General features: G+C 38.4%; 1 protein-coding gene across 1 annotated transcript in view; it reads left to right on the forward strand.

The window, feature by feature from the left end:
- pth1r (parathyroid hormone 1 receptor) overlaps nucleotides 1-21086 on the forward strand; it is a 51322-nt gene that overhangs the window by 19638 nt on the left and 10598 nt on the right. The window contains exons 2-6 of the mRNA XM_083928495.1: nucleotides 6293-6395; nucleotides 12800-12910; nucleotides 13165-13286; nucleotides 18163-18257; nucleotides 20258-20444. Coding sequence (XP_083784621.1) covers nucleotides 6293-6395; nucleotides 12800-12910; nucleotides 13165-13286; nucleotides 18163-18257; nucleotides 20258-20444 — 618 coding nt within the window. The remainder of the gene's footprint in view (nucleotides 1-6292; nucleotides 6396-12799; nucleotides 12911-13164; nucleotides 13287-18162; nucleotides 18258-20257; nucleotides 20445-21086) is intronic.

The following is a 21086-nucleotide window of genomic DNA, read 5'->3' on the forward strand; positions in this document are numbered from 1 at the left end:
TACTTTAGTGACACCATCAATGTCTTCAGATTTGGCATACATTTTTACTTGGACCCAAGGATGACCTGATTAGATTTTGGAGGTCAAAGGTCAAGGGCACCACGCAAAACACATTGACCATAACTCAAGCATTCCTATGCTAATTATGACAACATTTCATAAAATGTCTAAAAGGGAAAAAAAATTATGAAGTGATGATATTTTACACCTAAAAGGTCGATTTCAGTGTGACATCATAATGCATCTGTCCATTATTCAATGCCTTAACTCAGGAACAAGGGGAGACACATCTTCAACCTGGCAGCAAAGATGCTTCCAGGTTGAAGATGTGTGGGAAGCATCCAACTTCACTAAAAATAAATACACTTAATACTTTATATTAAATTACTTCTTAATAAAATGCAACTTAACTGGTTGGCGGAGGCATACAACCACAAGCTGTAATTTTAGTTTAAATCCTAAAAAACATGCCCAGCTTTAAAGTGATTTCATGCATCCACACAAATAGTGTGATGTAAAACTAAAACAGCAATTTTCAAATAATATTCCCTCAAAATGTTTTTCACATCAGATTTTTTTGAGAAATTTGTTAGTATGTAGTACGTTATTATCAACTTATTCATTTCACAATATTGCGATTTATTACTTCATTATGACACAGTTCTGACACCAAAGATGATAAATTATCATATTGAACGATCGCCGTGGCCTAAAACAGCCCATAAAATTGCCAGTTTATATTAATTGCATTGAACTTTATTCATTCTAATATATAGGGCTATGTAACACCATAGATAATCTCTGGAAAATCCTAGCAACAAAGTCATGGCTAAGATACCCACTAAAGTTACCAAACTGCAGGGACTGTAAATCATACAGCCTTAAGAAAACATTGTTTAAATCTTCTCTTCTGACACAGTGGTTACTGTTCTCTAATTTTGCTCGCAATAAAAGATAACAGTATTTCAGAATGAATAAAGTATTAATACTTTGTTCTCTAATTTTGATCTCCAGTGTATATGTAGGAAAACTACTGTAACACAAGGTATTTGTTTATTGGGCTGCATTTTAAAATATCTGAAGCATTTTATTCAGAAATAAATGAGTCTCTGCTGCCATGGTTGTTAGAACATCTGGTTGAATATTAGTTGTGTTCTTTGAACTTGGGAGTTTTGTTCAGTCATGTAGATTTTTGGTATTTAAACCACTTTTTTATGGTCTGAGATACTATTAATTTTATAATTGGGCTGCATTTCATTGTTGACATACTAGATAATTACAGGCCTTTGAATTCAGGGGCATTTTTGCGGATCATTTAAGCTTTATGGATACCGGGGTTTTTTGCTTTGTATTTTCTAATGAAAGTCTACCTCACAAGCTGCAGCATTTCACTCTCTTACTGTAGGGCATTTCAGGAAATGACTTTGGTCAACCACAGCTTTCTTGAAAAAAGAAAAAGTGCTGTCCAAAATCAAGACTGTTGGTAATGTACCGGAAACCCAGTGTCTCAACTTAATGTATGCAATTTTTTTCTTCTCTTATTGAAATATTTTCATTTTTAATTACTATCCTTTGCCTACAAAATATACAAAAATCAACAAATGAACACTGAAGACATCTACAGTACCAGACAAGCTAAACCTTTATAACTAAATATAACTTTGCATTGAGTTACTGAAATAATATAGAAACCATATGTTGGAATTAGATGTGAAACTGTAAATGTACCTTCAGTATTTAGTCATAGTGGTTCACCGTCTTGACACACCAGCCTAAAAACAGTTCTATCAATATTGGTCTTATATCCTTGCAGAGAGCTGCAGTTTAAGTCATCAAGCCGCAGTTTGCGAAGACAAATAGAAACTTGTGGTTTATTCAAGTGGAGTTTGTATTCTAGCAACCTGTGATGAAAAAGCACGTATTTATATGGTGTGTATTTTTCTGATTTTGACTTTGGCACACACGCAAAAAGCATTTAACAAAAAGATGACTGTGTTTTGAATGAAATGCAGTAAATAAGAATGTCCATGTTTCTCCCTGTGAGATTTGTGTTTACTTTGGAGGTTTGGACTCTGGCCAGTGGAGGAGGAATAGTTTTCAGAAATAATCAGGGGGCACACTTATTACCCAGGATTCTCTTCTTAAAATGGTAAATAATACTTTTCAATGTTCCTGAGCTGGCATCTGTAGATGAAGCAAGATATTTCCCAAGTTTTTCAGAAAGAAAATATACCCCTTAACTGCATGCCTGTCTTAGTTTAATATTTCAAAGGGAATCAAACTGTGCTGTAAAGGTTAAGATAGTTGTTCTCAGTGTGCCGGAATGGCAGCTTCAATTACCTGACTTTTAGAAAACAGACAAAACACTGAGGTAAGAACCAAATTGTAACTGAAGTGTAGTAAATTGTCTGACATTTCCCTCCACTTTCTAGTGAAAATGACCATGATGACAAAATAAATGCAACATATAATATAAAGTAGATTCATAACATGTAATAATGCTTGTTGATTGATATGCATTTAAACTGAAAATGCACAATTACAAAACTGCTGAACCACGAAACTATACTTTACCCTGCTGGGATGATAATGGCCCTTGTCCTTTCAGAGCAGTTACCATCCAAATGCACTCTTTCTGTTTTCTTGTTGCTCCAGCTTTCACCTAAAGTCACACCAGCCAGTTATTCAGATGAAAATAGTGTAAATGTCTCAGGAGCATTCAGTGGAATATTCTATATTGGCATAGTTAGTACAGTAAACAGGTAGTATCTATCCTTGTTCGCCTGCGGTCTAATGTTGTTCCATCTGTGGTTGTTTACTGTGCAAAGCCATAAACGTCTTCATTCTATAACCTTATTCAGCTCTCAGACTGGACATCCTTATTTCAGGGCTGAAAGTAGTGAAAATATTGATGGATTGAGGTAATATGGTTTTGTGTGCAGCAAATCCACGACAGCTCGGTATTTACAGTTTCATTTTAAGATTTTGAAATGATGCACTTGCATCAGATACAATGTCTCAAATACATCTTTGTGCCCAAATTACTTTTTTTCCCGCATGCATATTTAGACGTTATTTAACTGCTTCTATTTGAGATAATAATCAAGCACCAAAGAGGGCTTAAAAAGTCTGGAAGAAAGTAAAAGTAAGCTTTGCCACAATAGATAGTTCTCATCGTATTAGTAGCGGACAGCTACAGAACTATACACACTGCTTGGTGTGCAGTACATCTACTACAATGGGGTCGAAAATTAACCAAGTACATTTATTCAGGTTATGTACTTATTGTAAGTACTTGTGTTTTACTTCGTCACTGCATTTTAGAGGGATAACTTGTACTTTTTATTCTAATAAATGTATCTGACTATTCCACCTTGAATGCTTTGAACACAGAGATGATAATCCTATACTAAAATGTGTAACCCTCAATATCCTGTATCTGTGTCACTTTGTTTCATCACTGCCCTGTCCCTTAAGGGGACTTGCTGCAGTTCCTCACTGTTTTGATTCTGGATATTAGAGCCATTTTTTACAAGCCACATATCTTGTGCACATTCTGACATTTTTCAGACAGTCATATTTGGAGAAAATGTACTTTATTTAAGACCTTTAAGACTGGAAATGTTTACTGCTTCATTCCTTTGCTGCAGCTTGTAATGTGCCATACATTGTAGAGTGTCTGATATAACTCCAAAAGTCCATTATGTTGCATTATACTTTTCCACTCTCTTGTAAAAGACTATCTTTACATTGTTGCATGACTTTTTATGCAAATGTAGGATCATAAGCTTCATGCACACAGGAATAATACTACTGTAGGCTGTCTCTACAAAATGTGCAAATATAACAAATGAATAATGGTGTACAGATTCAAATCTCATTTACAAGGGAGACATGGAGTCTCTCCAATTGCCTCTTGACAAGTTATTTTCCTTCTAATATGTAAACCTGAGCGAAGAATTTGATTTCTTAACATATGGGTAATTTGTGTCTAAAACTGACAAATACAGCACAACTGCAGCCAGGGAGTCAGCTGCTCTGAGCAAACGTCTGTCTGTCTTTAATTTGTACTGTTTGCTCTGCATCACTGAACCAAAAGGATAAGAGTTTTTAAGCTGCGCCTCCAGGCACACTGTATGGCATACAAGTTAGTTTCTGTTTCATTGTGCAGATACATGCATTGCATTTTCCTGAAGTATGGGTTCAAAGCACCATGAAAACCCCAATATGACAGTGTAGAAAATCCTGATGATTTGTGTGCTGATCTGTACTTCAGTTTTAAAGTGCAGGCTTGAATTTCTATGTTTTCATTTCCACTTTTCTTGTCACGCTGTTAAAAATGAATGTGGTAATTTTCAGTACAGTCACATTTGTCACTGCCCAAAAGTGATCCACGGTCAAACAGCGAGCCAGTCAGTGTGACCTATTAGAATGGAAAATGTTTCCATGACTGGAAAACCACACCTGAGGTAACACGCCACTCTTAAAACACAATGTTCAAAAGCTGAGAACATTTAAGGTGTAAAATATTGTTGGGAATGAAAGTCGTTTTTGTACGTGCTATAATGTTGTCATGTCCGATTAGTGGCCACACAGTGGATATAACCACAGGAATACAAGCTGGGACTATAAACGACAAGTGAAACTGAGACTGTTTATCCAAGGACAAATACTCACTTTTCTACAACCTTTTTTGCAGTTAAAACAGAAATAAATATGCCATTTTTCTTATGAACATTTGACAGGTTGACTGATGCGGTCAAAATACAATCTGATTTGACCTTCCAGATACAGACCAGGCTGTCTAACATCCAGGCCACCCTGTTGCTTTGCCCTCATATTCCATTTGACAAAATGTCAGCAGTGTAAATTTTCAGGAATATTTCACAGGAGGAAACCAGATTAAGAATTTGCTGCCTGCAGCGCCGTGACCAGGGATGCAGAAAGTGAAGCAGCTGTGAAGAGGAAATCAAGTCTGGAGATAGAAGAAGTGACAGAAAGGTTTAAATTTAAAATCAATATTTCTACAGCAGTCACAATAAAAATGTTTTAAAAAAAATACCCCTGAATCCACATTGGATTGGGTCATGTTTTCAACAATGAAGTATGAGTATGTTTTTTCTTATTCATACCATTCATACCTTTAAAAATATTTAGCGTTTTCTGCCATTTTTTAACATTGAAGTCAATGGATGGAATCTTCAATCAAGCTAACTATTCATTCATACATCCGCATAGAATCACCATTCAAACTCTAAAACATTCCTCATTTTTCAAATACTTTAGGTTTTTTTTTCAACTTTTAAATTCCACAAACATTTTTGAAATATTTAGCCTTCTTTGAGCCTGGGGAAAAATGCCCTTCTCAGCTTTTTACATAAGTGTGTATTGGATGCAAGGCCTAGACTTGAGTTGGGTTGAGTGGGGGACTCAACAGCAGGAATAAAAATATCTACAGCCTGCTATAACTTCTACAATTTTTATTCTCCATACTTCATTTTTACATCAGTATATATATATATTCTTTAGTTAATAGTAATAACTGACAGTGATTTTGCAGGGATCAGGCCAATATTCTATAAACAATAACAAATGCATGTAAGCTGCAGACAAGTTATCTTTAAATGTCCTGTAGATTTGATCATAGTAAGCATTTTTAATCAGTGCCATTTTCTTGCTGTCTTTACAATAGCGATTTAAATTTTGCTTTGATATTATATTGCACTTGATATATTTAATCTCTAAGTATAGTTTTATAAATATTCTACATAAATACGTTTGTGGATAAACATGGGTAAACAGGATTTAGCAACTTTTAGTTTTTCTTTTAATGCAAGCAAACATTTTCTGGAGAACAATATTATCATGTATCAATGTTGTTTGAATAAAGAAATTGTCATGAAAACGGCTGGTTTCCTGTGGTTAATAACTGCAATGTCACATTGTTTCAATATATCAAAATCAACTAAAACTCAAACTATTTTACATAATGGGTGAGTCAGTGTTGATTCAGAGTCATCTGGGAGTGCTATATTTCAGATGCATCCCATGCTCCTTTTTATTCTCAAAGAAAGGTCAGAACCTTTGCTACAGATCCAGATGGGACCACAAATGTTTAGTTCAAAACACCCTATCTGGTAAAAGTAGCCTCTTTGGACTGTTTAAAAAAAAGTCATATTGCTTGATGATGTTGTTTGGTGGTGGAGCTTGGCGTTTAGAACATGTAACATCACTGGCGTTTACACTTGACGATTTCCCTTTATTAACTCCATGCCATTTTCTAATTTTGCAGGCTCATGCAGATGATGTGCTTACGAAAGATGAACAGATAGGGCTGTTGGTCAGAGCCAAGCAGAAGTGTGAGGGGAACATCAAGTCAAAGCACAAGGTTCCTGGTAAGTAGAGAAACAAGATGATAATGCTAATGTCAGAGTGGTAACATGTTGGCAATGGCAATGCTAACATGCTGATTTAGCAGGTATAATGTTTCCTAATGATCCCCATCTTAGTTAAGCATGTTGGCATGCTAACCAAAGAAATGGAGTGAGACAAAAGGACATTCTCATTCAAATCAACATAGCAGAATGGTCAGAGTGGCAGCCTCTTTCATGTGGCTCACTTCTGTAAACTAACCTAAACATTCATATTTACTGACTTGCGGAATGTTGCGGACTGAGGGGGAATTTTGCAGAAACAACCAGCAGTGGAGTAGTATCGTAAAGAGCCAACAGCCTAATGCTTCATCCACACACTGTCACAGCGTATGAAAATACATTGCTATCGCTAGATGAGTGGAATTATCTGTTATCGTTATCTGTATTGTTTTCTTTGACTGTTGTCAGAGGGCAGTTAGCAAGCTTGCCAGTGGACCGATGGCTGGCTGACTTCGCTGTGCTTTAATGCTGCGTTGGTTACAGAAAATGAACCCATCAGCAGCAACGGCACTGCCGTCTCATTTCCTGCCTCATCTCCAGAGCTGTGTCTGCTTTACACTTAACGGCCACTAACTAGTCATCATTTGATCATCGAAAACAGTTCAATGTTCTTTATATTCATTCTATTTCTAGTGTCCGAACATTTGTTCCTTAGCAGTAAAGACAAAGTACATAAAAATGTTATTAGATTTGTCGGCCATATTTAGCTATAAACCAGTGTGTTGGACAAATTAACAATTTGACCTGATGACGTTGATAGAGGTCAGGTGATCAGAGTTATTACAATTAATCTTGAGGGGGACTTGAATGTCTGTACCCATTTTCACAACAAGCCAGCCAATTAATCTCAAACATCATTCTCGTTATGGCACTAGAGGAAAAGTCAGAGGATCAAATCAATAGGATTCATCCTCAAGGGACCATGAAGGTCTGTAGAAAATGTCACGGCAAACCATGCAATTTAAATTAGTAGGCCGCTATTCTGTAACTGAGCATGGTTAAAGAATTGCAAGAAAGTGAGACAATATCACAGATCCTTAATCCTGTTGTACAATTGAATTTTTGCAGCTGATCTGACTTTATTTTGCTGCAAAGACATCTATAATCACTCAAGGGCTGGTAAATTTAGCCTGATCCTTTGCTCTTTTTACCAGATTGTGATGTCATGCCATAGTAGAATGACTAAGGGATTACAGTGTTGATGTTTGATTATTGAAAAGATTACAGATAAAACTCCATAAGCCTTTCTATGATGGTTTGTGTATAGTGACCAAAATATCTTGCTTAGAGACAGTGAAAAAAAATTGCAGCGTCCCATTTCATTGGTCTTGATAAGGTCTCAAATAGTTTGATTTACAACAAGCTGCAAAGAGTTTCTCAGAGTCAGAGAATGCCAAAGGGGCATTTATTGTAGCAAAACGGTTTCATTTGTCAAAATTGGCTCTGCTATTGAGGGAGCTCCCCCGATGAATTCCAGCTGGAGTGAGGGGATCAGTGGGGAGTGCAATGAATTCCCCAGCAGCTAAACAGAGCAGAACCCCATGGACGCCGTCTTGAAATACAAATAATACACGAGGCAGGGGAAGCCAATATCATGTAGGAGGAGGAAAAAGCTGGAGTGATGGAGGAAGAGATCAATCAACGCAAAAGTTCACCAGGAACTTTAAAAGTAAACAGCGTATCCAGCAGCAGACCCATGCTGATGACATTGAAAGGGAGAGAGACTGTAAAGAGTGCCTGGTTGAACATGATTGAACAAGATTGGTAATTTGTTCAAATGTGATTGATGACGATAATTACTTATTTTAATCAGCTGATGAGGTGCACACTTCAACGCTCTACAAGAAGCACCTTTATGCATCATTTTTTTTTTTTTATCTAGATAAATGAAGATTTTTCGTTTTTTTCCTGATGCGTTCAAATCAAATACCTTTTGTGGAGAGGTTTCCCGGCAGTTAACTGTGTAGTGTAAGTTGATGGTTACATTATGAGAAGCTGTTTCCTTTGTACTCCACGCAGCTTTCCAGAGGCTGGGGTTAAAGGAAAGGCTGAAACAGGGTTGCATCTGTGTATTTATGGGTGTCTTCACAGGACTTTTTTTCCTAGCAGACCGCAGCATCTACTGTATCTCATTGTGGTTACTGTCATTTTCCTTGTTGATTGTTCAGAGGAGAATTTTGGATTCCTCAGCCAAACCAATAGCATTATTTTCTCTTTAACCCCAGTGCATTGTGGTCGAACTGAATTCTTCGACCCTCAAAATGGTACCCCTTTGTAAATGAAACACATAATTAAAGATGTTTTCTTCCAGACTGAGAACACAAAAGCTTTTGTTGACTGTTCCCACTAGTTACAGTACATTGCCCTGTGTGGTATTTTCATGGTTTTGATAAATGTCCAAATTTGATTTAAAATAATATGACAGAATTGCTACTATTGAGAACAGTAGGCGCCAAAGAGCAGCTTGTGTAAGATGCCCTGGGCTTATATAACAACGTTGTGCTTTTTTCTCAAAGCGTATGTAACAGGATGGCCATAAATCCTAATGCTGAGCAGAGCAGTCAGTCACAAATTAGCCCTCACTCAGATGAGACTCTGTGCTGCCCATCTGACCACCATCATGGATAATCTGTCCTGACATATTGAAGTGACTGGCAAGCCTGGTGTCGCACTTCACCATCAACCTCTAAGTACATTTGCAGCTGTCTTTCCATTTACATAATATCATAAATTAACCAAATTATAGAAATGTCACACAATTTTAACTAGACTTATGAAGAGCACATGTGTCAAATATCTGAATTACTGTAGAATAGTTTGGTATATTGGGAAATGTGCTTTCTTGCAGAGAGTAAGATGAGAAGATTGATAGCAATCTTGTTAATCAATCAGCTGGCAGCTGATTAGCTTTGCTTTGCATAACGGCTTTACAGCTACTCAAAGTGAGTATATGCTCCTTTTCATGGTTGAAAATGTAATTATTACTTAATTAAATAAATTGTGGTTTTTGAACTATTGGTCGGATAAAAAGAGCAATTTAAGACACCATATTGAACTTGAACTTACATTTTGTATGTGTTAAATAATTATCAGCTGAATCTGTAAATAATTGTGAGTTGCAGCCCTATGTGCACTGTTTACTCTTTCATCTGCATCTTTCTCATTCTAAATCAGGGAAGATGTCTACACCTAATCGGCACTCTTACAAGCCCATCAGGAATGTCTGACTGGGAATTGTGAAATGCTTGAGGTGCTGTTTTGGGGGTATATTTGCAAATCAGAGCTGACCTGCATGTGCTTCTGGCACACAACGGATTTGACTCATCCTGTATGTGGAGGCTGTTTATCTGACCTCTTTTGGAACGTTGCACATGTGTGTTCAATCACCTGACAGTTGAAGGAAAATGAAAATAAACATATTACCTTAATAAAGAAAAAGAAGTGTCCCTGATGTGATTGCCATATGCCCCGATAAGCACATATATGCACTAATTTAACATGCTTGATTTGAGATTTTTCTTACTTAATGGCACATGAATAGCTGTGACTTCACTTCATTTGACCCTAATGTTAACTTAAGTGTCTCATCTGGTTGTTTTTCTGTAATTATGTAACCTGGAAATCCTTTACAATCTGGGTAGTGGCTTGTCTGTGATGCTGAAACTTAGGAAGCTGTCGAGATTTGAGATTTCTGGTGACCCTCTTGTAATTTTTTAAAACATATATTTTTTTCTTCTTGTACATTGGTGTGACCTTGAATCTGTGGGTTGAGGTAAACGCAGAGAACAGCAGCTAGCATGTATTCTTTACGACTTGTTGGCTTTACATCTGTGTTTGTCCTGCCTGTGTCCTGCCTGACCACCTGCAGATTTTTTTTTTGGGCACCGTAAACTAGTGGTTTTTGGAACTATTATAGGAGATGTGGAGTGAGGACTATTTTAAAAAAGCAAGTGTGAAATGTAGGATTTGCTCTGAGTAATAAATTGATGCATGCTAAAACCTCGTTATTGGTTATATTTTAATATTTATTTATATGTTTTTATTTCTCATTTGTGCTTTAAATACACCAAAGTTTCCATTACGTGAGTGAGACTAGGTTTTCACTGAGGGAAACACTGAGGTTTGCCTGGAGAGGACAGTGGAGGGATGTGGGTTCAATGCCCCAGACCTTGCAGTGTGAAAATAGCTCAGCCTCCAAGCTTGTGGTCTGGAAGTAAAATAACATCAGCAATCATTATAAAAGGTTGCATGTATCAGGAGAAAATGCAATATGTGTTTTGACATCTGCAGGCCAGAATCAGATGAGTTGGGGGGAAAGAAAACCATATTCAAAACCCCAGTGACATCACAAATACCAAAGTCCCCCCATAGTCACGTTTATATTTAAGTCGTGGTCAAGAAATTTACAGGAAATGATATATGTGTGTGTGTTCTGTGTTTAATTTGAGCTTGTTAGTAGGTGGTCCTATGGTTATAAAAACCTATGGCAAAAGTTAACAGCAATTCTACTTTTGCTCTTAGGATGTGTGGTCAGTGTGATTTTGAAAACGAAATGCTGTTTTTTCTCCCACAAGAGATCTGTAGCAATCAGTCAGCTCCACTCAGTCTGCTCTTTAATGTTGCGCTTCACGTGACAGGCAAATAAAAAGCATGTCGTCATTGCTTCAGATGTTTCTTCATAAGTTTGATTACAGGAATGAGAAAATAATGGATCAACTGCAAAGAGAGGATAGTTTTAGTTTTATCCTTAGCTACTTATTAGTGGTCAAAGTGGGGCAGATGTTTTCAATACTACAACATAATGCCAAGCCATAAGAGTGGCTTCTGCCAGGAATCTGTGGGGAAAGGGACTTAGTTTGCTCCCACTATCGAAGGGCTGATTTCCACGGTTTAGCTGACAATCAAGGGGCTCTACCAAGCGGCAGTCTCCGGTGCTGAAATATAAAGCCAATGCGGAAGAGCAATAAACTGCAGTTCCTCGGATGACCACTTGAGGCTGGCTTCAAAAGCAAGTCAATCCCCGTAAAGCCCCATGTTGCCAATGATGCCTAACTTTAAAGCAGAGATAAACATGCTTATGGCCCGGCACAAAAATAATTTGAGCAATAATTATATATATATATATAATAATTATATATTCATATATATATATATTCAGTGGTGGCTGCTGGTCTTTCAAGGAGGGGAAGCAAATTTTTCCGGCCTACATCATAAACGTGTTTGTAAATTCTACCCTTCGTTCCTTTTCCAGAAAATGATCTGCGACCTTGTCGTACCAACTAGACCAACTTGACCAGTGTCCTCTCAATGGCCAGCAGAGCTATGCTGCTTAAACGGCCTTGGCCCAGCTGGAGCTGCGGTGCCAGGCTACTGTGAAGTGTGACCGACTGTGAGTGTGAGTGACGGCGGGAGAAGCTCCGCAGCTGCTTCTGCTCGTTTGGGAAAGAAACCGCAGAGTGACAGAACAGAGTCGCCAGACACAACGCTAGACGTTTTTAACAAAGACAATGTCGCTAGGTATTGGTTAAGTCTCCAGATCAGTTCAGAACATCGGAATGAAAAACTTGGAAAATGCTCCGTTGGATGTTTATTCTTCAAGATCGCTGATTCACTCATTTAGCTGTCACTCAAAAAATTATTCCGTCTCAGACAGCTCATCCAATCATCATGCCGAAGCCAAACGTCCGGGCCAGCCCACTGTCCCATAGACCCCCAGAGACGCTGAGCATCCGATGGGCAGGACTAAGCCCGGCATTTATCCAATGACCGTCTAGTTTCTCTGCAGTGGAACAACCTGCTCTACGCTTCCCCATTGAATTCAGTAGAAGCTGAGTGTCTGACTGTGTAAAGTGCTTTGGAAGAATGAGAAGGAAGTTGCGCCGGTTACCTGTGATAAGTAGCGCGTGTGTGTGTGTGTGTGTGTGTGTGTGTGTGGGGGGGGGGTTGGGGGACGCTGAGTTTCCCTTGCAGTCTTAGAGTATATATATAATCTGCTGCAGCTAACAAACAAGCCTTAATGAGCACACACTCGAGCCAATAGACACATTGTTATCTGGATGACTGCAAGTTCTAATTATATAACAATAGATGGGGAGTTTGTTATCTGGGTAACGCATGTTTTCCTTAAACACAAACTAAAAAGGTCTCATTTAGTCAGGCTTACCACAAATTACAAGGCTGCTCTGCAGTGCTAATTTGCTGTGTAAAGTTCATGCACCTGGCCTACTTTTGAAAGGACAACAGAATCCTTGAAAACCTTCAGCACATCTAATCTTGTAAAGGTCTACAGCCTTGTAATGCTGGAGTCGAGAGAGAACAACACTCTGTGGCTCTATTTTTAAATGCCGCTGCTTTTGTCTCTGCAGATGGTTTCTGCTCACCAGAATGGGACGGCATTGTTTGTTGGCCTGAAGGGCCTCCAGGAACGCTTATATCCACTGCCTGCCCAGAGTATATCCATGACTTCAACCATAAAGGTAAGACTGGCCCTGGATACAGTCAGCAGTTGAAACCCAGTAGCTCATTTTAAGCTGGTGAAAGAGCGCCAGGCTTTGGGTGATACTGTATACTCTACAATCATAACATGGGCTCCTTTTGAAACATCTTCTGCAACTTCTACAATTATGAAGGTGCAATTAGAAAAACAAGCTGAGAATGAATAATTGACTTTGTTAGAAAAACAACTGTCAAAATATGTCATTAAAAATAGCCTTTTCTCTTTGGTGTCTAGGACTAGCATACCGTCGGTGTGACAACAATGGAACGTGGGAGCTGGCCACAGCCAACAAGACATGGGCCAATTATAACGAATGTGCAAAATTCCTCTACCATTACAACCACAGCCATGAAAAGGTGAGATCTGTCTTAATAATAACAATAATAATTCTACATCAGACTACTATAGCTGGTGCTTTTCTCTAAGTTCTCCAGGAGGCTTTACTGTGGGAAATACACATTAAAATAATTATTGAATTATTTTCATTAACATGTTCATTGTCATTGCTACAGTGCCTTCCTCCACCATAGACTTTGTGAAAGCATCAAGTTGTCTAAACTGTCCGACTAGAAATTGCAGCCTTTTAGACAACTATTGCACAATTTGACCCTGCAATTACAATCCATTATCGACATGCCTTCTTAGTGTAAAGTGCAAATGAAATATTATATATATTCAGTGAAATGTTGTGATAATGGCAAGATGGCAATTAAACAAAATTACACAAGAGGGTGTGCTTTACCATGATGACACAACAGTGGTGCCCTAGCCATGCTGTATTACTGTATACATACAAGTTACCAACAAAATTAAATATATAATCCAAATGTATTCATATTGTGGGGCAATTCACTCTCAAAAAAGCACTTTTTGCTAGTAGTATCTATGTTGCTATGGAAACATGACAAAACAAGTCTCTGAACTTTAGCATTATAGAGATTGTGAATAACTACCACACATATTAAGTTCAAGCACCTACACTGTGGTTCATGATTTATTTTCATAAATTAAAATGTTTCAAAAACATCCCCCAGCTCCTTGTTGTAAATCACATCCTGTGTGTACTTTCATGAGAATGGTTGAATAATTTGCTGCTTCATAAGATATCCAAACCACCCCTTTATTTTAGGTGTATTTTTGTTTATCAGCTTTCCATATTATTGTCTAAGTTACTTCGGAAAAGGAGAACATTTTTTTCTATTAATTTATTTTTAATTTTAGCACTTTCTAGTTGACCAATCAGATTGTGTGATCTGATCTACTGGTATAATATGGTTTTGATAATACTAGGCTGTATTTAGCTAAATGTCAAATATAAACTGAAAGCAGTGTCACATTAGTCTTAATAGCAACTTCCCAGAAAGCATCCCATTCAGGGTAATCTAAGAACTCAATTATTATGACTAAACCTCACAGGAACCATCACACCAACTAAAGACCCAAGGACCCCATTTACTGATGTCCTGTTGTTCTCCTAGTAATGATGTAATCATACTACAAAAAGTCGCTTCTCGCTGCCTTTTGACCATATTTCTTTTTTTTACTACTACTGTCATCCCCATGTGACTGACAAAGGTAGACGTGGCCCTGATTACAGTTGCTCTTACTGTTTGTTTCTCTATCACTTCATGAGGGTTGGAACATAACACTGGCAGTGAACAGGACTACTGGGTATTGTAAGAAGGGTGGAAAACAGTTAAAACATGGCTATAAATGGAAAAACAGCGCTTACTCATCAGCCATTATTCTGTATATATGGACAAGTCAAACTCCTTTATGTGCAGTAATGATGCTGACCAGGCTTCTTTTTTTATCATTTATGGTCTGGAAGCACTTTCTTGATCTCACATATAAGGTATTCTATAGCCTTTAAATAAAGGAGGTGTTATTACTATATTAGAGGCTGGTGTTAAGTGGCTCTGCAGTTTGTAGTGTTGCTACGGTTACAAAACATTTTGCACTTTGCCAATAAGGGACATGAGCTGCTTTTTCTACCAAAGGTCCTCAGTAAGAACTATTTGGGTACTTCAGCCCGTTGTCGTCTGTGTGTCAACTGCAGTCTAAAGCACTATGAAGGTAAGGGGAATTAGTCCTCTAATGTATAAAAAAAGCAACATGACAGCCAGCAGTTCAGTGTGTGTTCCTGCCCGTTTTATTTGAGAAACACTTCCTCAAAAAAATCCTCCAAGCAATTTCAGTCAAAAGCAACTGGACTGGTTGTTTGTCTAGGAAGACGTTTCACCTCTCATCCATGAGGCTTCATCAGTTCATGTACGCATCTGACCAGGCTGGGACTGGGTCGTGAAACAAACAACCAGTCCAGTTGCTTTTGACTGAAAATGCTTTGAGGATAACGATGACCTGGACGAATGAGAACATTCACAGACTTAAAAGAATAAAAGAAACCGTAGGTTTTGCCTCATTGCAACAAGATTTACTGCTGCATACTGGATGTAATGAATGAAATGCAGAGGAGGAAGATGAAACTGAGCGCATCCGTCTTCCAAGTAAATCATCTGTTCAGTCTTTGATGGCTATTTATTTGTGCTTTAGAACGTAACCACTGTGAAACAATCAGAAAATAACATTTTACTTCTCTACTTCATTTCACCATTTCCCCTGTTTGTGTGTGTGTGTTTGTGTGTGTGTGTGTGTGTGTGTCTCTATCTCTCTGTCATTCTCTCTCACACTCACACACACACACACACACACGCACACACACACACACACACACACACACACACACACAGTAGGCTGCAGTTCAGTGCAATCAATGGCTCCAGGCCCCCAGTAATCTGCGCTGGAGTTGGCTTTGAAGCCAATTTGACATAGTGGCCAAACGGTGAAATTGCAACTTGTGTCTGTCATGCGATGCCCTCTAGCCCAAAAATACTTTTCACCATTGTCTTAACGAAATTGACGAAATTCACAAAAAGCGACATCTGTAATTCAGTGGATGAATTAATTTGAGCGTCACAGCCCCTGCGAAATTATTCTGAATTTGATCCATTAGTTTAGAGAGCACTAAACCGGAAGTAGTTGGCTCAGCAGGCAGAAGTCTCTAGGGCGCCATCTATACACTCATCCATTTGTCTCAAAACACATAATAATACTTAGTACTACCCTTCACAGTAGGTACTTTTGGGTCGGTTAAATGGCCCTGGAACCTGTTCCTTTAAAAGCTCCTTAGTACCTGGGGAAAGTACCGTAATTTCCGGACTATAAAGCGCACCTGACTATAAGCCTCACCAGCTAAATTTAGGGGAAAATACAGATTGCTCCATATATTAGCCGCACCCGACTATAAACCGCAGGCGTTTTGATGTGTAATTACCGTAGTATATAGGGGTTCCTGCTACCACGGAGGGTATTGTCGGGACAGAGATGACTGTTTGGGAACGCAAAGCGTCCCATTTATTAACAATAAATCTTTCAATCATTCAATCAAACTTTCACATCTTTGACATGGCGAACAGCATTCGTGCAGAATACAAATAATACAACGGTGCAAAGTAATACAAAGTGCTCGCCTGTAACACGGCAGTAAAAGTGCAGTCCCGCGGCCGTTTACGTTATCAAAATAACCAGCCATTCATTGATGTCAAGGGTACGTGCAGCAGCTCTATTTCCTTCTTTGACAGCCAGATCGATTGCCTTTAACTTAAAAGCAGCATCATATGCACTTCTCCGTTTGTTTTCCATGTTGAGGGTGTTTGCATGAACACTTCCTTCGCGCAAACTGTCGCTGAAGCTCTCCTACTCTTTGTTTTGCTCTCGTTACCTGGCGCCAGATGTCTGCCTCGGTCTCGCGCATCCTCGGTAGTGCGCGCCCCTGGTTACCGTAAGCCGTAGAAAAGCCGCACCGTTGTATAAGCCTCAGGGACCAGAACGAGGGAAAAAAGTAGCGGCTTATAGTCCGGAAATTACGGTACTTGTGGTTGTAAAGCTCTTAGAGAGGAATAGAGTAATCAGTATCTCATTGATAAAAAACATTGATTTGTGCAGGTTTTTTGCTATGAAACGATATAAACATCATCTGTTCCACATGCATTTTCCTCTTCCCTGTTTGAAATGAGGTGTAAAGGATGTGGGCATAACGTCATCATGGCGCCTTTTAGTTTCTTTCTGACTTCAGATGTTTATGTCGATGGGCTCCCAAGGGAGCGGTTGCAGCACTTAATGACAAATACATATGCACGAATTACAGCACAACTGCCATACCGCAGACCACTGCCACAACTTAAGACAACCGTTTCTTTGGCACAAGATCCTGATGCTAAATGATAACAGCAGTGGAGTATCTGGTTACATCACACAGGGCTCTTGGCCCCTTTCAACATGTTGACACACAGAAGGTCTGGTTAGTGGCTCTACTTACAGTGTCCTCTGGCTGCCAGTTCACTGTTGGAAGATTAAACTGCCCCACCCAGCCTTTTTCAGCTCTGCCACCCATGTCAAATGATGTTTCCATCAGTAACTTCTGGGCGCTTGAGACATTTCCGTCACATATTTAAGCACACTAGAGTCAACACAATTTGAAGTTATGTTGATTTGGGGGGTAAATGCCATTGTACTGTGAATGTTGTGAAAACATGCTCTTTGTAATAAAACCACTTGCCTGAAGTAATGCTGTCTCAAATCTGAAAGTTTTAATGTGGCTAAGCAGAAAAACCCTGAAGCTTAAGTGAGTTCAACCAAGACAAATATGTGTGTTGTGTTTTTAAGTGCGTTTTAAAAAAAAACCGATTATATTATGTATACAAATATAGGTTATTATGTGTTTTTCCACAGTTTGGTGCTCACGGTTGTATATAATAGCACTAGCCATGTCTTCACATACTGTATATATGAGAACCTTATACCTTCATAAACAATATACTGTGTTTCTTTACTTTAAAAAACAAATGCACATGATTTATTTTTAGTTACGTGCAAACATACGAAAAAAAATATTTTTTGTATCGGTCTATTTTACAGTGTTTTTGTAGTTGACACTTCCTGTAGTCCACCCTTCCTGCTTATTACTGCAATTTCAAATGTCAAAATATTTTTTTTATGCTTTTCTTTCTGGAATATTTTTCATCTGGTGGATAAAAAGAAAAGATAAAACAATAATTATCTGGTACATAGCACAACAATAAAGAGAGGATATGCAGTAGTCTTCACAGTCTTAGTCTTTTTATCCATTTTGCTGCCCTGTTGACATTCTAACAAATTACCCTCTTCCAACAGGACGTCTTTCATCGCCTGTATCTCATCTACACAGTTGGATACTCCATCTCTCTGGGATCACTCATGGTGGCTGTTGTCATTTTGGGATATTTCCGGTGAGTTGATGCTGTCACTGGAAATTTTTCAGTCAATCAATTTAGCTACAGATGCTCCGAAGAGTAAAATTCAGAGAAAGGGTTGGAAATTACGGTTAGAGCACTCTCAGCAGGGATCAAAATGGAGCCTTTACTGACATGATGGTACAATGAGGACCAATTTCTTTCAGTGTTGTCAGCCGCAAACATACAGTGTAGCGGAAAGCAATTTTAATTCCCTGATGGCATAATGGCTTTATCATGAAATCATGCAATTGGTCATAGCTTTATAAGCATGCAATGGAATATATTTTTCAGTCACGGCAACAACATGAGCGTGCAAACTGAATCAAACATTACCTTTGGCTTTTACTTGACTTTTAACAGAATATAATATGTCCACCTTTAAGGAGGAGTCTGCCTGAAGGCTTTGCAGTAACGCATACATGCTCCATTGTCTGACATTTAGGTTTTCTTACATCCATGCTGATTTAAGATTTTGATGAAAACAACCAAAGCGGAGATATTGATTTTGTTAATCTACTAAGCTTACAAAGATTGCAGTACTTAAGCCAAAAAGTGTGTGCTTTTCCCTTATCCTCACTAAAACATACATATAAAAAAGATAAAAGATCATAAGATATGTGAAGAATTGAGAGTTTAATACTTTCAATATAATTAAAGAGATGAAAGGATTTACCGTAGATTCTGTACGTATATCAGCCTTATTTTACACATCTTGCCTTCATGGGAGCACTGCCTTTACTGAAGGAAAATACTACATAGGTTGAATTCTTTTTTTTCTTTTTTTTTTCTGCAGAAACAGTTTTTACTTCATAGCTTATTAATGCAGGGCACAATTGTCATTATTTGCTTATTTTGTTGCGCATGGAGTGTATCAAGAATCGATGTGCAGCCGCTGTTTACCAATGCTCCTGCATGACTTACCATACAGGCAGGCACTCAGATGGCTTTAGGAATCCTCCAAACTGGCACCAGGAAATCTATGGGCCAAATGAGTTTAATAAGATCTGACATTCTGGCTCTGTGCTCTGGAGAACTCCAGCTATATCTCCCCTTCAACATGTCACCTTTTAGACAGGAGAGCTCATAAATGTATTCCAGGGAGAGAAAGGGGATATTTCACATTAGCAGTTGTGTCCAGAGTCTTCACCAGGGGAAATGTATGCTAGATTTGTTTTGTTTCAAATCAACAGTTCTCTAAGGGTAGCTTGTCACATTTTCAGCACATTAATGCGGCTTTAGAAGGAAAATTGTTAATAACGGATAGCAGCTGGATAATTTTAGTATTCAGATTTGTTGTACTTTAGACTTCAGAGTATGCTAGTTAAAGACGTTTTTTGTAATTTATTAAAACATTACTGAACATTCAGTAATATTATCATTGATTGAAATGATTTGACTTTGTACTGACATAACATTCACACCTATTAAGCCAGCAACCTGATTTCAACACTGGAGCATCATCTAATAGGCCCATTCAACAGTAAAGGCTCAGACAGGATGTTTTCAAGAACTTTTGACAGATAAACTCGTGCTTGTCTGGAAGAAAATTTGCATGCTTTCAACACATGCTTGCAATTTTGTTTTTACAGCTCACTTAAAGGCGAGCAATTCGATTTTTTTGTCCGTTTCAAGCCCCTAAATCTCAAGAATGTGTTATAGCCAGCGTGAAATTCAGCTGGCTTTAATTAGGATGGGTATTGTTATGTTTGTGTGTGTGCGTGTGTGTGTGTGTGTGTGTGTGTGTGTGTGTGTGTGTGTGTGTGTGTGTGTGTGTGTGTGTGTGTGTGTGTGTGTGTGTGTGTGTGTGTGTGTGTGTGTGTGTGTGTGTGTGTGTGCGTGCGTGCGTGGGTGTGTGTGTGTGTGTGTGAGCGTGTGTGAGCGTGTGTGAGCGTGTGTGAGCGTTTAAGTGTGTGAGCGTGTGACCGTGCGTGTGTGACACAATCTTAAACATATCTATCCTTTGACCTTGCTGCTCTTGTTTCTTTCCTCTCTAGGCGATTGCACTGCACTAGGAACTACATCCATATGCACCTATTTGTTTCCTACATGCTAAGAGCTGTCAGTATTTTTGTGAAAGATGTTGTGCTCTACTCTGGATCGGCCTTAGAAAACATGGAAAGAGTCACGGTGGAAGACCTCAAGTCCATCACCGAGGCTCCACCAGCCAACAAAACACAGTTTGTAAGTAGCGTACACAAACATACCACACTGTGTCCTTGCTGATTTTTAAATGCATATGCTATAACAAGCAACAACACACACATAGTAGTTATGTTATGTAACATACAGTATTTATTGTAGAACTATGGTATATAATACACAATATAGCCAATAATGTTATATATATATATATATATATATATATATAAATAAAGTCATAACAGCAATCCTCCTAGTTTGATTACATTACATGCACATATAGTTTGACATGTAGTTTATTTTACAAAATCTCACCTGCTTTTCCAGTGCTGGAGCAAATTAACTGCACTGTTTCTCACCATGCCAAGCTTTTACTATTTCTGTACTTGGCAATCCCATTCAGAGTCAAGTTTAAAAAATGGGTAAAGACTGAGCACTTTTCATGCATGCTTCAATATGCAAACAAACTATTTGTAGGTGACTTATGGACACAATGAAGGAACATACATGCCTGTGCTTGTGCACGCTGTCGTAAATAATAACTGGTGTCCTGGTGAAAATGGAAATGTTTAAATGTTGGGCTTTATCCTAGATATCCCATTTACAAATGTAAAGTCTTTGTAAATCTAGAACACTAGACACAACAATTGTTTTTACAGATTATATTGTAAAAACTGTTTGGTG

Source organism: Echiichthys vipera (assembly GCF_963691815.1).
Source record: "Echiichthys vipera genome assembly, chromosome: 15".
Taxonomy (NCBI): Eukaryota; Metazoa; Chordata; class Actinopteri; order Perciformes; family Trachinidae; genus Echiichthys; species Echiichthys vipera.